An 18,351-nucleotide genomic window follows, 5' to 3' on the forward strand; every position below is an offset into this window, starting at 1 on the left:
TTCCCATTCATCTGTGCTGTAGGGAGCCAGGTCTTGGCACCAAAAGATAGTGTTTAACCTGTGATGGTATTTTCAGCATTAACTGCCTGAATGTTTCTCTCGACACTGAGCCACAGTAATACTGCGAAACGCAACGATGGATGTTGGTCAGATAAAAGGACTTTGGTTTTGCTCTTCGAGGTGATGCAAATTTTTTTTTCTTTTGGCAGAGATCCCAAGAGCCATTGGGATCTCTGCAGGGCAGTAGGTGTGAGTCAGCCCTGTCTGCTAAGGTGGAAGTTCAGTGATCAGCACCCACCAAATCCCTGAACGTTGCAGGCAGGAGTAGGTGAAACGTGTTTATGCATGAGAGCTGGCACCTCCTTTCAGTCTGTTGCGGCCACAAGATGATAAACCACTCCACAGCCGACTGGATTTGTACCTAGGCTTTTGTGGTCAGGGTCCAGCAAGAAGTCTGCTGGATGTAACAGTGGATGTACCACGGACGTAACAGTGCTCCGGTTTCCCTTTTCTAAGACTGTCATGTTTTCCCAGGGAAAAGTAACTCGGAACAGGCCCTGCTTTTGCTCCTTATATCCTGTACAGCGAACATGAAACTGTTGTGTCTTCACTGACAGCTTGCAGCTCCTGCATGCCACAGACAGATGAGAACTACCACCAGGAGAATAAGCGGTATGGCACTCGACCTGTAATTTTCCATGGTGAGAGCACTGACCGCTCAAAGCCTCCCAGCTACCTGCTGCATCCCGTAACATCTTGCTGCTTTACTGGGAAGAGATGGCTCTCTGCCAGGGATGAGGTCACTTGCGCCCATTGCAACACTTGATCTACCAATGGGACCCGAGGCGCGCCGGGCATTTGGAGCATCAGGCTAATTAGCTGTTCTTGTTCAGGTTGTTACTTTTCAGCTCCTGCCAGAAAGTAATTTCTTTAGGGTCTTCCAATGGAATTGCTGGTTTTCTTTCCCATCCGTTCCAGTAACTCTCTTGATGCAGGTAAAATTAACCAGGGATAAGGATCAAATATTTATCCATTTAAATCTCAGTCTAAAAGAGATTTCACTTCAAAGACGCCCAGCCAGTGCAGTGGGGACCTTGACGTGCGTTTTCAAAACGATTAAAAGGTCCCCAAAACCAGAGGTGGACTTGACAGTTGCCTTAAAATCCAGCTGGCTTTTCATTCCTCTCGCTTTTTGTAGTTTGCCGAATATTGCCAACTTAAGCTTCCAAAGTCAATTAATTATGCTTATAAAATCTTCAGGTTCTATTCAAAACACTCATGAAAGAAACGCAGCCTGCTCTCCTGGCGCTAGCTGCGTGGCCTCGACGGCCAGCGCCCGGGGAGGGCGGAACGGGACCCTCTCTTCTCAGCCCTGAGCTGCGGGAACGCGGAGTTCGAGGCAGCCGCCGGCCCAGGGCAGGACTCGCAGCTCGGCTTCGAGCGCGGAGCTCGCTCTCCCGGCCGCGCCGCCCACGGCCGAGCCCGCCGGAGAAGCGCCCGGGGCAGCACCGGCCCAACGCTCTCCCCGGCAGGCCGGGACGCCGGGGCCGGGCTCACGGGAGCCGCGGGCGCCCCGGCCCCGCTCCCGCCGCGGGGCGCTGCTGCCCCCTGCCGGCCGGGCGCGGCCAGCGGCCTCCCGGAGCAGCGGGGTCCCGCCGCCGCCTCTTGCCGTTTCTGCCAGCGGCGGGGAAGCGACTTTCACGGGAAAAAGCGCCGCACCTTCCCGTCGCGCGCGCCTTCCTGTGAGGAAGGGAAAGGAGACGCTTCCTCCACGCAGCGCGTTCACCTTTCCCTCCCGGTCGCCTGGCGCGGGGGGTCACGGCGTGCCTTAACGGTGCCACCGCAAAACTTCACCTCCTGCGCGAGAGCGTCTCAACCGCTTTTGAGAACAAAGCATAGTGCCTCCCTTAGTCCTTCCCAGACAGAAATTCACCCCACGATCGTTGCCAACTTGGGAATCTTTGCCATGGCAGAAGCAACGTCTGAAGCTGCGTTTGAGCACGTAGAAAAGCTGCGTTTCATCTAAGAGAAGTCAGGAAAAAACCCGAAGTGGGAAGAACTTGAGAAGAGCATCTGTTTTTTTTACCATCTTGCATAGGCATGTGCTTATTATTGGCAGACAGCACAAGAGAGAGAGATAAGAAAAGGAATGTTTACGCCCAGGCTCTCTTAACTTGCCTGAACTGCTCCGGGACATCTAGGATGTGTCTTCATTGTTCTCAGTTGAAACCCCCTTCCAACCACCAACACTGCAACAAGCAGGATATAAACAAAGAGGACAAACTTCTGTCCCACGGTTGGCTTCTGTATTGATTCTCCCTACACACAAATTTCGGTATCGCCTCTGTTAGAACTTGGTAGGCAACACTGGAAATTCCGTGTGGCGCGGGCCCTACCCCATGGTATAGTAGAAGACAGAATAAGCACAAGCAGCTCCTCAGCTATGGCAATTACTCATAAAGGTCGAGTTCTTGTTCCTTTCTGTCCTGTGGACGAAACAATTCCCTGCTTCTAGCACCATTCCAGAATAGTCTTTGGCTGATACGGTGCCTGAATTCAGCAATGCGCCCTTAGCAGTGCCCTTTACCTCTTATGTCTTAAAGTAAGTGAAATACTTTGTGCAGATAAAGCAGAATAGGAAAGTTAGAGGGATTTGGGGGTGGGAGGGCAAGCGATTAGAAAGATGATAACTCAACTTTAACCTGCTTGAAAAGATAGCTAAAACAGCTGACCTGAAATCTCTTATGGTTTTGGATGTGTCATGGTTACTGGCCACAGAGCTCAACGTAACAACCACAGAGCACCTTTTCTGTCCGTGTGCAACCCATCTCCCAGCCTCTTAATTTTGACCTTGACTATTCAAGGATTGTTTATGATGTGTATTACTAAGACATTCAGGCACCTCTTGTGGCTTCCCACTGTAAATACTAAGAGAACAAACTCTCTGATTTATTAATCAATTAATTAGAGACAATATATTTATGGCTACCGCAGGCCCACAGTAATTTGTTTTAACAAAGTGCTAGGCTGCAGTGAAAAAACAAATTGATAGGATGCATCAGTTCTTCTTCCTACGGAGAATCCTCTTTCTTTCGAAGCAAAGACGGTAACAATTATTTAATGGAATGGCTAACGTTTCCGTTGAAATTTGAATTTGTAAATAGCTGGACCATTTGTTGTCTCTCTCTTCACCTTTACTTTATGAGTTTTGTCCTGGAAAAGAGAACAGGAAAAAAAATATTTGCTGGCATGTAAGAAGAAGGAAAAAAAAAAACCCCAAACAATAACAACCCACTCATATAAATAAGAAAGTCCCTGTCTGGGACTAACAAGGCATTGGTGAAAAATGGTCACTTTCCACTGCTTAGGTGGGAATTATATTTCCGTCCGCTCTTTCCGCCTTCAGGTTCTCAGGCCCAATCTGTGTTGTTCACGAGCACCAGTGAATGCTGAGTCCCATTGAGACAAGTAATTTTTTGGTCGTTGGGATTTTGAAGATCTTCTTGTAACCTAGAGAAATGGTTCCTTGCCTCTGCTACTTGAAAGTATTCATTTAGTACTTGAGAGATGGCAACAGTACTTTAGAAAAGACTTGTGAGCACCATTTCAAAGTTGAGTCTTTGTCGTTGCTGACCTGATAAGACTTGGACTAGCAGATACAATTTACTAGCCATGGCACAACTGGAATGCTTCGTGTCCTCGCTTTTTCCATATTAAAAGAGGATTACTTATTTTTAGGAGTTATCTGGAAGTGTCAGTATAAAATCAGAGTGAAGAACCACATACGTACAAAACTAGACATAGTGACCTTAACGAAACAGATTCAAAGAACAAGAACTAAATCCCTCACCAAGAGATCTTTACGTGTCTGGATTTTCTGTGCAACAACAAACATGGCCTTTTCTCTTTCAATGCGCTGCTTCAGGAGGTCATACTGATTCTTCCTTTGCTGGGATAATTTCTGGAGGAAAAAAAAGGGCATTTTTAAGACAGAGAGAGGAACAAGACGCTATGGTCTATAACTGACCTATTCTGAGGCACTTGGACCTCACAAACATGTTTTACATATTTAAATCATAATCGTATTAAAGAACGCTGCTTCAATTCTGTAGCTAGATTCCAGAGAACCGTTTTAACTTCTTGATTCTCATACTAGAGGTTTTCTAGTTAGGACTTAATTCTTTGTGCTTGTTTTAATCTCCTAAATCCAAACATAAAAAACCAAACATCATCTAACCTAGTTTAGATGCTGCATAACCTTGTCCAGTAAGTGGCTGGAATTTCATTTTTCTAAATCCTCTGAATTTCAATGTTGAGTGCAAGATAACATTTAACTCCCTAACAAAAATCCAGTTTATTGGGGGGGGGGGGGGGGGGAAGACCAGAGACCAATTCCTGAAGTGCTTAGAAATTGTGCAGAGGCCTCCCAAAATGCAACTTGTTTGGTCATGTTTACCTACTAAGAGCGGGTGGCTTTCCCAGCACAAAAATGGTATTACTGCAGATGTGATTTAAGTAATTAAATTAAGGAGAACAGATCCCAACATGCTTAAAATATGACTCAGACATTTAGAGGAGAAAACTTGTCAGTCTACAACTTGTCCAACTGCTTTACTGGCAAGCCAAACTGAGAAAGCTGGCAAGAAGAAAGGGACCACAGGGTGTTTGTTATCTGACTTCTGATTCAGAAAACAACAGGTTACAAATTTACCAATTGACAATTTTAGACAACTTTATTTTTTACCTTACACATACCACCTCAAGCTTATAGGACTGCCCAATATATCTAAACTAATTAAGCGGAATTTACAGTGTTAAAGCCGAGTGTCACTACTTTTAGGACAGAAGTGCTGCGATATTAAAACATCAGAATCAAACTTGATTGCGTAAGCAATTCATCCTGAAGGATCATGAAACACTTCAAATTAGGAAAGCAAATACGTGAGACGATAGCTTAAGTGTCTTTAAGAAGATAAGGGGGGAGACAAATCCTGAATCTCAAGCCACTTCAGGCTCAGAACCTAACTGAAAAATACCACGAGATCAGAAACCCAACAACAGATACATCTATGTTGGAATAAGCTGCTTCACATCCCTATTCAGGGGTGCAAGGGTTTTTGGGGAGGTATGAGGGGAGACTTAACAGTGGATGCTGCAAAAATCACACTTAAAACTGAAGCAATCTAATGAAAAGATAGTCCCATGGGTGTATGTCATGTAACGGAGAAGAAATATATTAATTTTGCCAAGGAAACTACCTAATCAGATCTGTACCATTCCTTTCTGGCCCGTATGTCACAACTCTTGGTTTATAATCCACAGTGGACTGGGATGTCTCCATGTGGTTTCTGTGTCTCCATGTCTCCACTGAACAAGCTCTCCATGCCGGTCCAGGAGAAGACTTGACTGTAGGCTCCAGGCCCTCGATGATTAAGTGACATCCACTACAGCTTTGTGTCACCAATAAAAATTCTAAGACAACAGAACAACTTTGTTCTTCTCCACAACAGTCCAACAAATCCTCTTTAGTGCTTATTGTATAAAAGATGTAAAGCATTAAGAAAACTATAATACAAATAGTGGCAGTACAAACTACCTTTAAGTGGGCAGGATCAGTAGCTCCTTTCAGTGTCTCTTTCTGCAGTGTTGCAATGGTCGGTCGGTTGTACACTCTATCCACGAGCTCTGGAACAGTATCCAGATGAGTTGCAATATCAAACTCCTGAACTATAAATAAAAAGAAATTTAGGAATAAGCTCACATGGACTTCTTGGACTAATGCTCAGCAAACCTTCCAAACGTGTAGCTTAAGTACAGTCATTGATGGAAGCCCCAGCAACATAGCTCCTGCAGAACTGAGGTCTTACCTAGCGATCAAAAGAGATTTCTAGAGCACCTGAATTATTACTCCTGAAAAAAAATCTTTACGATAACAGCATAAAGAAAGCACTATACTATTTTAACCAGCCTACAACAAAGCACGACAGAACGAGTTTTCTGATACGACCTATTTAAATCTCACCTTCTTTATGGGTATCGAAAAAGAAGACGTGCTTGTTGGGCTTCTTCCCCTCAGCGCCCAGCAGATGGAGCTCCGACTTCAGCCTCTCGATTTTCTGCAAGAAAGAAAAGTTAATGTTTCGCCAAACATCCGTAACAAGGTAAATAACGTCTCCCTGAAGTAAATTCCTGTTTGTTCCTCAAGCATACAAGCATCTAAGCATCTGAACTCTTCCTTCCTTTTTAATCTTTGAAAATGCATCTAGTCTGTATTTATGTCATGTCTTCATAACCTTTTCGGGTCATTTCCGGTATTACCCAGCCAAATATGTACAAATCAATTTTCAAAACAGTAAGTTATCTGTATGGCAGACAAAGTAGGAGTGATTACCATGAAATCACTAGCAAAAGTATGAAGGAAAACTCAAAGCTGACTTTCTTTAATTTTTTATCTGCAGTGATGGTGTGCGGATCAACATCAGAACATAAAACATTTTCAGAAGCGGGTCATATTTCTGTTGATTGCCTGTCTACCATATTCAAACAACCCACTTCAGTAACAATAATCCTCAATTCTTTATAAATACGAGAAGCAAGAGTACATGTTTAACGTCTGAAATTTACATAAGAAATTGCCGTGTTTTGTAATAATGCATGGTATAGTTTTTATTATTCAATATACCTTTAGGCTCTGTATACAGAGCTCCACTGACATTTCTATCTATCATTTCCAGTGTTGCACAAATCAGAGTTCACTAAACATAAACACGATAGCCAACAACAACAAAAAAACACAATAAAAAGAACAATTCTGAGCAAACTGGCAAACGATAAAGAAGTGAAGTCTTACCTTGGCTTCTGCCACTCTTTTCATTTCCACATATTTAATATCCTGTGTCCTCATCAATTTAACCTGTTCCGGCGTCACTTCATCCTTTGGCTGCTTTATCACATGAACTCCATCCTGAAACCAGGTGGAACATAGCACTTACAGACAGGTACCATTCTAGCTATAGTGTATTATGCGTCCTAATAACAGAAGCAAAAGAACCTCTTTGTCTTTTGCCCCCCATTTTCTTCAAAGCCGTCCACAGGCACCAAACCTGTGGTCTGCTAATTTATTTACTGCTAACAAGTCTGCTAATTTATTTACTAAGTCATAAATTAAAAACAAAACAAGGTAGGAAAAAAATGATGTTACTTAGAGCAACAGAGTGCAACCCTGGTTGAAGGCAACTTAGATTCTCACCTGGAGCTCTGCACGTATCATTTTAAAGTAGAACTCATCAGGATTCTTGTCCAGAGCTTTCTTTTGAAGTGCTCTGAGGGCATTCTGTTTCTTGTGATAGTCACTGGGGAAAAAAGAAAAAACAACAGAAGTTGTCCAGCAGTTTCTCCATGTTCACACCCCCGATGAGATGCTGAGCTCTTAAAAGTGACGCTCAGAGCTTTGAGACAGCAAACAAGGCTCCACATATAGCGCTGGACACCAACAAACGCCTTTACCTTTACAGTGTATTCCTTAGCAAAGCTGGAAATGAATAGCGTCCAACAGTAAGAGTTAGAGGCATAACGGAAACACGTTCACCCCCTACGGAGCTGCTGTGGGCTCCCAGATCTCCTACAGAATGAGCCATTAAGGATGGAAGATAACGCTTATAAGTTTTGTATTAATCACAACAGCGAGGATTTTGTGAGGCCTTCGCCCTCCACGCTCCCTTCCGCTCCGACTCAGCCACGGAAATACGTGGCTGTCTGTGCACGTTGCGCTTGGTTCCGTGAAAGCGCCCGCTCGCCGGGGCCCGGTACCCCGCTTCCCGCGCCCTCGGGCCCACCGGCTCTGCCGCCTGCGCCGCTGCGCGGCCCGAACCACCCCGGCCAGCGGGCACCGCGCTGGCGCCCGGCGAAACGCGCACAGCCGCCGGGGCCGCCCCCGCTCCGCGCCGGGACGGGACGGGACGGGGCCGCCCGCCTTGCTGCCGGCGCCCAGGCCGCGCCCCGCGTCCAGCCCGGGGCCAGCCCCGAGGCCGCCCTCCCCTCGCGCGGCCCGACTCACTCGGCGCGGAGCCTGTAGTCCTTCTTCTTCTCCAGCAAGCCCAGCTTCTTCCGGGAGGCGGGCTAGGAGGAAAGGCAGGAACGGCATGGATGGGCGGCGATCCGCCGCGGGGCCCGGCCCGGGACAGCCCGGCCGCGGCGGACGGCGGCCCAGCCCAGCGCACTGACCTGTGCCCGCTCGCGGTGCGGGCGCTGCCCCGACTTGGCGGCTTTCCTGAAGGCGGCCGACATGGCGGCGGGCGGCGGCCTCCGCTCGCCTGCCTCGGGCCTCCCGCCCCGCCGCGGTGCCCCGCCGCGGTGCCCCGGCCCGCGCTGCCCCCGCCCGGTCCCGCCGGTTCGGTGCCGCCGCCGCGCTGTGAAACGCCAGGCGCTGTGCACGGGCCGGAAGGGGCGGGGCCTCAGGGGCAGAGGTCGCGCGCGAGGCTCGCCGGGCGGCGGCGCCGTCTCCGTGGCGACGGCGGGTCCCGGTGCTGCTCCGCCCGCCCGGCGGGGTCCGAGCGCAGCCCCGTCAGGCCGCGGCGGTGCTGCGCGGTGGGAGGCGGGACCGACGCGGCCTCCCCCGGGGCGGGGGCGTCTCTGCCGGCCCTGAGGGTCCGGCCGGAGCGCGGGGACCCGCGGCCCTTCTCGGCCGCGCCCTAGGCGCTGCCTGCCGCCGCCGCCGGCTGCTGCTCGGCGGCCGGACCCGCTCGGGAGACTCGGCCCCGTCCGTCGGGCCCAGGCGGGAGGGGCGCCGGGCGGCTGGAGGGCGCGGGCCCGCGGGTGGCTTGAGTTTTATTGTGGAAAGGGTCCCGGCGCCGCTGGGGACCGCCGGGCTCCCGCTCGCCCTGGGCGGCCCGGGCGGGGCTTGCCGGTGCCCTCCCGGGGCGCGCGGGCCGGGCTCTGCACCGCAGCCCCGGTGGCCGGTGCGGCCATGCGCCCCCGAGCTCCACGCGCGTTCCAGCCGCGGGGCTTCGCCGCCAGCCCACGGCTGCGCGGGAACCAGCCGCGCCGCGAGGCAGCGGCGCTTCCAGCAGAGGGAGCCGCAGGGCCGGCGGCGGCGGCGGCGGGAACAGCGCCCGGAGCCCGCCGCCGCCGCTCCCCCATCCTGCGAACAGCCCCGCGCCTCGCCGAGCTGAGCAGCGGGGCCGGGCGGGCTCTGCGGTAGCCGGGCACCGGGATGGCCGCTCGAAGCGAACGCGGAGGCGAAGGGATGAGCGCCGGGCCGGCTGCCTCGGCAGGGGGGTTGCGCCGCGCACCGCTGCTTCACGGGGCACACGGGGAGCAGCCCGCGGGGCTGGGGTCCGGGCGACGCCGCTGCCGGGGCGCACGGACGCCCAGGATGGCGGGAGCGTTCCGCTCGCACCCGGCGGCGGCGGCGTGACCCCCCCCGGCTCTCGGAGCGGGCGCTCCTGCGGGGCGGGCACCGGCCGGCCCGGCCCGGCCCAGCCCGCCGCCCCTCGGTCCGCCCCGCCCCGGGCCGGGCGGGGCCGGGCTCCGCGCCGCGCCGTGGGGCTGGGGAGCCGCGCCGAGCCGTGCCTCCCATCGCCGGGAGGAGCAGCGAGCGGGGCCGCGGCCCCGGGACGCCGACCAGGTGGGTCGGGGCAGGCCAGGCCGGGCCGGGCCGAGAGGCAGCGCCGCGGTGGGGCGGCGGCGGGAGCCGGGGCGGGAGCGCTGCGGCAGCCGCCGCCGCCGCCCGCTTTGGCTGCCGCAGCCCCGGGCGGGTCGGGGCGGTCGCGGGGCGGCGGCGGGGATTGCCCCGGGGGAGCGGGGGGGGGGGGGTGCCCGGGCGGTGTCCGGGGCCGGGGCATCCCCGCGGGACCCGGCCGGGCTCACCCTGTCGTTACGCGGGAGGGAGCTCGCTCCGAGCGCTCCGCTTCGGTCTGTTTCGGGAGCAGAGCTTGCACCGTTTTCCGAAGGAAAACAAAGTCTGCCGGCCGAGCCTCCTCCCAGACCGTGAAGTCGCAACGCTTAAGCTGCGTTTTATTAAGCAAGCTCTGGAACCACCCGACCGATCGGCTCGGAAGTAAGCTTAAACCAAACGCTCCAACGTAATGCAGGGAAATTTTCGACACATCCCAAATGGTCGCTGTGTTTCCAGAGAATCCCAGGGTAGATAGGGGGAAAGACTGCTCAAAGCCCTGCGCTTTTTATGTGTGTGTTAAACAAAGACTCAAAAGTCACAGTTTGATTCTTGCTATTAAAAAATAGCTCAGCATCTTCTCAAAATGCTTTTTTACTGAGCACGATTTTGTTTCAGATTGTTATGTTTTCTTAAGGTAACGTTTTCTTTTTTGGTTTCCGGTTTTGTCGGTATTTTGTACTTATGGTTACACTAATCGCTTCGACTCTTTCATGAGAATTCAAGGAAATGTTGGATATACTTTGTAGCTGGCCTGGGTGAAGCACGTTGGTAGGAATTGCTCCGCACTGACTCAAAGCTCAAATGGATGGCATATGATGGTGGTGACTTATCTTCACCGTGCAGGCTTTGGTACTGAGGTCTCTGTACTTAGGTTTGAATTTAATACGTTCACTTCTTCCCAGCTATGATAGTCGTAAAGAAATCGTTCCAAAGGGGAGAACCTAGCGTAGGCGCACCGGGAAGGCCACCCGCGGCCAGGCCGAAGGTCCGATGAAGGCAGCGTCCTGGTGGCAGCACTAGGGAAGAGCTGGGGAAGAGTGCGGGGAGATGTCTTTTACTTCTCTGACTCCCCTACCAAGCGTTAGGAATTTGTGGCTCTTCTAGCTGCTATGAATGTGTGATTGTCAAATACGCCTTTACTGTTAATTTTTGAGAAGCGTTTTCTTGTGTATTTCCTTAGAAGTCTCTCCTATTTAAGTATCTGCCTTTGGCATGAGTAATATTTTTCTGGTGTTCACAAAGGTGTTGAAGCTGCCTCATTTCCCTGATTTGCTTTGTCAAAACGTGGTTTAACTTCCTGATAGGCAGGCCATCAGCAGGAAAGGGGAAGTCTGACATTTCTCCTGTCTTATTTTTGTGCCATTTTCTTTCCTTCTTCTAGGATGGAGACTGTATGGTTGCCTCCTCCTCTTGCTGGCTACTTCCTTAGAGGCACAGAGTTGTGAGCATTAGTTTAATTCTTACCCTGCTAGGTCTGTAATTTTGCATAGTTTTAAGGCTGGTGGCATAGCATAGGAGACAAAAATATAGGCAATCTAGTTAGTTGTGGGCACTAATTATAGTGGATGCTCTACAGCAAAAAGTATGTTTTGGAATAAGAACTCCTTAAACCTGTACATAGGGAGGGGTGGGGACACACCAAAGGCAAGGGTGGCGTTTGGAAATATCCAGAATTCCCTAGCAGGGAGCCCTGTGAACAGTTCCGTGGTCTCAGCTTCTGAAGCACCACTGTCTCTCCACGTTGGATGTTTTTGAGGTGCCTCTCTGTGGAAAATCTGTGCATCGTCCCTGCCTGCAGAATAGCATCCGAAGAGCTGAGCGGTGACTAGTGTGCCGAAGATCAGGCTGGTTCCTTGGTCTTTGGGAGGACGGTAGATCACTGCCATTCCCTCTGCAGGATTTGCAGCCATCTGGAGCACGTCTGCTGTCAGCTCTGCTTCCTGTTTACACTGCAGTTCGTTTTAGAGCGGACTCTGAAGCAGCCATGCTGTCCAAGGACACAGCCGGCAGCTGGCTGGCTCCGCTCTCCGAGATCATCATGGGGGGGAAAGGCAGGAGTCTCTTTCCTGGCCCATGTCATTGTGGTTGCCCTCATCACACATGCTTTTTTTTTCTGTACAGTACCAGCCTTGTGTGCCTATGGGCAGTGTTCACTGGGTAATACATTTCTGAGGGGTACAAGCTCAGTGATGTTCTTTTGGGTTTTGGACCTAGCAGCTTTAAGATGGAGGTGAACCCTTAACTGATGGAGCCAGGAAAAACTTCTCTGCGGGCGGGTTACTGAAATTCCCAGTGCACCAACTTTGGAAGCGCTTGGTTCTGTTCACAGCCAGGACTCGCTTGTTCTGTTGCTTGCTCTACGAGATAAGATGCTTTCTACTGTGTTCCTAATTGCGGCTGAGCCAATGCTATACATGGCCTGCTGTTTTTTGAAATGCCAGCAGGAAAATGGAATAAATTGATTACTCTTAGTGCTCTAGAGATTCCCACCCCCTCTCCCTGGAAAAGGACTTTCACGGTAATCACAGCACTGATACACAAGACTTCCATGGTGGCCTGCTGGGGTCCTCGTTCATGTCTGTGGGATTTTCACTGTCCTTAGCTTGCATGAGGTCATGCTTGAAGAGCCCTAATTGCATCAGTGGCCTTGGGAGAGAGACGCGAGTGTAAACCTTTTTGCTTCTGCCTCACCTTTCGTGTGAGAACGTTTCCATAGACAAAGAAGGTGTTTATGGAAAACTGGGGACCGACTGGCTGGCTGGTCTGAATAAAAGCCAAACTTCTTAACTAGGCAAACAGCTTCATAATTTCTTGTAATTGCTCAAGTAAGGAAGCCATTTCTCCTCTGGTGTTCTGTTCATTATTCAGTATCCCTGGTCGACATCCACTGTTCTTGGATTGCCTGTGCCCACCATGGAGCACCCAGCTTGGTCTGGCAAGAAGGTGATGCGAATGACACTTGCAGTTTTGCTCAGCATTCGACTCCAGAGCGCAAGCTGCTACTCCTTATTCCTTAGGGGACTTTGACTATTTCTGCTGAAATAGTTGATAATTTTGATGGCCAAACTGGAAAAATTCAGAGACAACTTGACAATGATTTGCCTGGTGATGTCATGAAAACAAATGTAAATGGTTTACTCTGTTAAAAAAAGAAAGAAAAAAGGACGGCTATAACAATAGACACCAGCTGCATCTAGGAAAAGGGAAAGACCGGTTGTTAGGGGGCAGAGAAACTTTACCAGTATTATTTAATCTTCAGATGACTACCAAGAGTTTAGGATCACTCCTAAAGGATAGGGCATTCAAGTATGAGGGCTGAGAGTTTGCAAGCAAGGGGTTCAGCTGCACGTGCTTTGTTGGTTTCAATGGGACTTGGGTCTCACAGCCAGACGCGACAGCGCTGGCTGCTCTCTGTGGAGAAGCTGCTGCAGCGTTCTCCGTCCTGCAGTCGTTCGCCAGAGAGGAGGTGGCATTTCCCCTGAAGGCTGATATGTAGTTACTAGACTTTGTCCATTAAGAAGTGGTGTGTCCTTGGCTATGGTTGGAAGAAAAATGCTCCATTCTGCAGAGATGGAGTTGCTGAGAAAAGTCCTTGGTCTTTGTTTCTTCTCTTCCTTCCGTTTTGCACTGGTTTTGCCAGGTGTAAAACACAATTGTCAGCAGTTTACAGGGAGGGGGAGTGTCAGTTTTCCTGTTGAAGACAGTATCAAGGGTCTGATTGTGAAAGGAAAGGGGAAACTGAAGAATGCCACATGGCTTCCACCTTCCTGTATTTCATCCTAGCAGAATTGCCTCTGCTGAGTGACTCGCTTTGTGTCTGTTGCTATTTGCTAAATGGAGAACAGCTTTAACAAATGATTGTGCCCTTACTCACCAGGAGCCACTGAGAGGGTAATATTACTGTGGGAGGAATCAGAAAGACATCTCCATTAGGGTTAAGTTAATAGTTAATCAAGAGTTATTTAGAAATGGGTTAACACAGAATCCAAATAGCAACGGAATGAAAATCCTGAAATTTGTATTCTTGTTCTTAGTGCAGTCTCACTTTGGCTTTATTTGGCCTGTGGTCATCTGACTGTTACCATTAACTCATATCATTTTTTATTTGGCTCTGACTATATTACTGTAGATTGTCCCAGGCTTGCAAGTTGCAGAGTTCTTTTATGTAAAGTATTTTGAACTTCTCAAATACAAAAAAAATTTCCTAAATCAGCACCGTGGATAAATATAACTCTAGACCCTTCTGATTGGTGTCATCGCTGGACGAAAAGCTTGTTGATGTTTATGCCCAACCTGGCCAGTGCCAGTTCTGTTCAGGAATATAAATCCTCCTCCAGCACCAACCTGGTGGCTGATGCCAAGGACATAATCTTAACTGCTTCCTAACTTAGTTTTGAATGTCTGAGCTATAAGCCAGAGGAATGTGCTGTATCTAACCTGGAGCTGTTAGCAGCCTCCAATGTCATAAATCCAGTGAGTGGAGAAGCCAGTGCAGGTGACTGGACAGCTGGAGCTGTTTTCTGTACACACGAGGGGGAAAGGGACCTCTGAATAGCTCAAGGAAATGCTCAGTGTTGTTGGAACGGCTGCAGATCTGCTTCCCTAGTGCTTCCTTCAGCACATGTTACACTTGACCCTGCCAGTACTAAACGCCAATAGGAGTCAAGTCATTGTCCCCAGTGGCAGATTAAACTGCTTGGCCATTGTTGAGAGTCCAAGATTTTCCTCTCTCACCCTGTTTAAATGACTGCTTGGATGTGCAGCCAAGGTAAACATGAGCTAATAAAAAATTTAGAGATAACAGATACAGACTAGCTGTTGTGGACTAAACAGGCATGCTGTAGCACAAAGATGTCTGAGTTTTGCTTGCATCTTTTCTGCTTTAGTTTTGGAGCTCAATTGCCTGAAAAAGAGGTGGTACAGGTCAAGTATAACTTCCTTTCTATTGCGATAGGAGAACTGTATTTATGCGTATGCTTTGAATAAGAAAGGGATCTCTCAGGCTGCTGAGGATCTAGTGCCTGCCTTGCAGGTTACGGTGTGCAAACCCCAGGGTAGAACTTCCTCGCTTGAGAGCTGGGAGTGCTGTGGCAGCCCATGCAGCTTTGGAATACTTTCCTGTATTTCCCCACAGCCCATTTCCTTGTTGGCAATAAATGCATTTTCAATTGACTTTTTACTTTTTCATTTACTCGGTGCGCAGCCTGTGAAGGCCCTTGCTGTAAGATAACATTGAAATCAATAGTCTGTGGGGGGTTGTAAGGAGGCGAGATATCTACGCGGCTATCGGGAGTGCCTAAACTTATGGTAAAGGAAAGAATTAGATTGGGAGAGGATCGAAAATCTTTCTGTGTGTGAAGCCCCTGTGGAGTGATAGGGGTTGGACTGTCCCTGTATTCCTGTGGGGCAGTGCTGTTGAATACCGTGTTATAAAAGGTGCGGAAGTGAATAGCTGGAGAGGTACTATAATTGTTTGGATATACAGCTGTTTTAAGTGCTTGTACGTTGCTGGATACGTAATCACTGTGTCTGAAGATGGCTGACCTGCTGACGTCTTTTGCAGTGGCTTTCTTTGCTTTCCTCTTCCCGAGGCCGGGGTTGGCATGCCTTTGGCTCCGGTGGGACAGTGCGGTCTTGCACTCTGTCCTCCAGCCTCTGTAGTGGAATGGCAAGCGGTGATCAAAAGGTTATAGAGAAACTGAGGGCTGAGAGTGTGATGTGACATTAAAGGACTAAAGGCTGCCGGGCAATAATTACCATAAACGATGCAGACAAGTCCAGATCTAGGAACAGTTTTGCCTCTTTCATCCCGAGCCAGTCGTGGCTCATGCTGACAGCACACCTGGAAATGAGGTAACTGAATACTCTGCCCACATTGTTCGGATTAGCTAGGCTTGGGCACAGACGTAGCGTGTGTTTTCTCTGCTCCTGGGCAACCTTTGTTCTCCGGCAGCCAGGAAGTCTTACGGGTGAAATGAGACAAGACAGGGTGCTTCTCTTCCGTTCTCGGGAAAGACGCTCCTAACCCACCTGTGGCGTGACTTTCCTGAGAAATACCCTTTCCAGATGCGGAGATCTTGCTGGTATTGAAGTATGAGGCGGAAATACTTCCAGTGCTGCCTGAACATGTTATTTAGGTCAATTGCAAGGAAGTTGGCAACATGAATCAGAAAAGGAGTTGGAAGAGAAGGAAAGTCATTAGACAGCACCTTGACATCCCCTGCCAATGCAGGATTTCTCTCTGCCAGCACAGAAGCATAGTTAGAGATCACATTCGTTGCCTTCTGTGCTCTCTCTACACTCCTGTAACTATGAGTAGCTGGACTGGAAATGAAAGAGAAGGCTGCAAACAAAAGCTTTGCCTTTATCGCTCTGCATCAGTGGACCTATTTCCTGGTGCGTTAACTAATCTCTCTGAAACAGAGAGATAGAGCAAGGTCTCCTCCTTATCCCTCTGGAAAACAAGATACATCAGAATAATTGCTCTAACTGCATCCATTTGGGGCGAATGAGCCTCCAGAAGATGCTTTTGTGGAGGCACAGGCGTCCCATTCTTGTGGCAACGGCTGGCTGGCGGAGCGCTGGCCGGAGCAGCCCGGGTGATTCTCCCACCGGGTGATGGGCCAGCCGTGCCGGGCGCGCGGCCGCAGCGCCCAGGCGTGCGGGGGGGCACGGGGGAGAGCAAAGCCGACAGCCCGGGTGCGCTGGGCCGGGTGCTAGGCCGAAGGGATGTCAGCGATGGTGGGAAACCTAAAAACGTCCCGTTGGGCAGGGCTTTGCTGAGCACTCCGTTTCCCTTCCCAGAGGAAGCAGCCTGAATTTACCCGTTGCTCTGTAGAGACCTGTAGGCTAAAACAAATTATTCTTACGCAGTAGAAAACATTGGGACCGATCTTAACTGATGAAGCAATTTGCCAGCTTTTAGCCTCAAGGTCCCTAGTCCCTCAGGGCTTTCCCGCGTAATGACTTGGGTCGGTTTCCCAGAAAGATTCTCTTGGATATGTGCTGTTGGCAATGCTCTCGCTTATTACTGGCCGTTTTATTTTTCCAAGAGCCAGCTCTCGTTAGCTTCATTCTCACAGTGTTGTTTTCTTTCTAGAAGAAGCTTTTGCTGGCTCTCCTAAACTATCGCATGGGAATTGCTTACTAGCTTAGATTTATTTTTTTTGTTTTGACCCAAAGCTGTGCTTCGCTCCCCTCTGTAACACTGCCAACATCATTTCCAGTCTCTTTTAAGCATATGTTTTGCAATAATATCTAAACTCTTGGCTCCAAATAACTGCCTTACAGAGAGATTAGTATCTTTTAACGAAGGAATTGAGAAGCAAATAGTGAGAACAAAAGCAGTATCTTGAGAGCCTGTAAGACTATCCTGACCCTTCCCAAAGGCCTCGGCCTAGACTTCAGCGTTTAGCTAGCAGATAGCAGAAATCCGGGTGGACTTTAGTTTGCGTAGTCCTCTGCCCAGTCGCTCTGTTTGCTGGAAATGTGCTCTGCACGTTGTTGCCATCTGGGCTTGACTGTACTATTCTTATAATCTCCAGGGAGCCTTCTCTAGCAGAGCTCATCTCTGATGGAAAGCCTCTTTGGCTGACCTTGCGCTGGGGCTGGCATTAGCAGCGTGGATTTTTGAGATTTGACAGCAGCATTCTTCTGAGGAAGAAAACTGGCTTGGGAAACGTTTTGTCCTGGCTGGGAAAGAAGGTATGCCACTCGCCAGCTGCGTTCTCCAGGTATCCGGCTGGGTCCGTGGTATTAAACGAGAGAGTGGGGAGGCCAATATGAACGATTTGAAAACGTCAGGAGAAGGTGCTACAGGAGCGCAAAGGCCTTCAGAAAACCAACAGAAAAATTGCCGTTGCTTTAGATGGGAGAACTAGAGGGAGAGGTGGGAAGGAAGCTGTATGAGGCCATTCGGGAAATTAGCAGCAGTAGTGAGCGTATGCCCATATCTTCTGATATTAAAAAGCTCCTCCCTGGTTTGCATCAGTGCGTGTCTGGGAGGCTGTGTCTGATCTGCAGAAATGAAGATTGATGGTTAGAGAACTGGCATCTTTGGAAGTGAAATTTCTCTCCTGATTAGCAGATTGCTCAATTTGGGTTGCAGGCGAGTTGAGTTCCAGTTGCTTCATGCATTTTTGAGTTTGTTGCTTGTTAGTGCATATGACTACATATGAGTGCACAGATTTCAGCATCTCCCTAGGACTAAATAGCACCAGGGTTAAATGTGTTTGCTTTTGTTGAGTCTTTAGCTACCAAGTTTTGTGGCAGAATAGCAGAAGTGTGTAAAGCTGATGCTCTGGTGAGTGTTAAATGGGGCTATCTACACATACGTTTCTATCCTCATTGATTCTTCCTTTGTATTGCAGTAGTATCATAGGTCTGGAGGGTGCAAATTTCAATTAAATTTGCGCAAAATGGCTTTGGGGCAGTTTCTGCTTGGGGATCTTTGTTGTTGTCCTTGTAAATATAAAACCTGATGCACCAGACTAAAATAATGCAATCAGAATGGATTTTCTAGAAATGTTTTCTAATCCCTCTGAATTGTGATTCTTAAAATTTATATTCAAATGTCTTCTGCCACACAGGTGGAATGAGGGCTCCAAATGGTGTGAATAACTGCTCTTGGCAGCACCATTTACCAAAGTAGTAGCTACGTTGGATACTCTTACGTT

At 49.5% G+C, this 18,351-nt stretch overlaps 2 protein-coding genes across 2 annotated transcripts in view; one reads left to right on the plus strand and one right to left on the minus strand.

Annotated features, from left to right (window-relative positions):
- Nucleotides 1-2,905: 2,905 nt before the first annotated feature.
- UTP11 (UTP11 small subunit processome component) lies at nucleotides 2,906-8,343 on the minus strand. Its single transcript, XM_075522413.1, has 8 exons — nucleotides 8,224-8,343; nucleotides 8,057-8,118; nucleotides 7,250-7,352; nucleotides 6,851-6,964; nucleotides 6,023-6,116; nucleotides 5,597-5,727; nucleotides 3,851-3,961; nucleotides 2,906-3,213 (listed from the first exon to the last, which is right to left on the minus strand). The coding sequence occupies exons 1-8, from the start codon at nucleotides 8,284-8,286 to the stop codon at nucleotides 3,130-3,132; spliced, it is 762 nt and encodes a 253-aa protein (XP_075378528.1). The 5' UTR covers nucleotides 8,287-8,343; the 3' UTR covers nucleotides 2,906-3,129.
- A 1,489-nt stretch (nucleotides 8,344-9,832) lies between these two features.
- FHL3 (four and a half LIM domains 3) overlaps nucleotides 9,833-18,351 on the plus strand; it is a 30,772-nt gene continuing 22,253 nt past the window's right edge. Inside the window, exon 1 of the mRNA XM_075522418.1 lies at nucleotides 9,833-10,143. Within this exon, the coding sequence (XP_075378533.1) occupies nucleotides 10,086-10,143 (58 nt within the window). The 5' untranslated portion in view covers nucleotides 9,833-10,085. The remainder of the gene's footprint in view (nucleotides 10,144-18,351) is intronic.

This window comes from Mycteria americana, chromosome 21 (genome assembly GCF_035582795.1).
Source record: "Mycteria americana isolate JAX WOST 10 ecotype Jacksonville Zoo and Gardens chromosome 21, USCA_MyAme_1.0, whole genome shotgun sequence".
NCBI lineage: Eukaryota > Metazoa > Chordata > Aves > Ciconiiformes > Ciconiidae > Mycteria > Mycteria americana.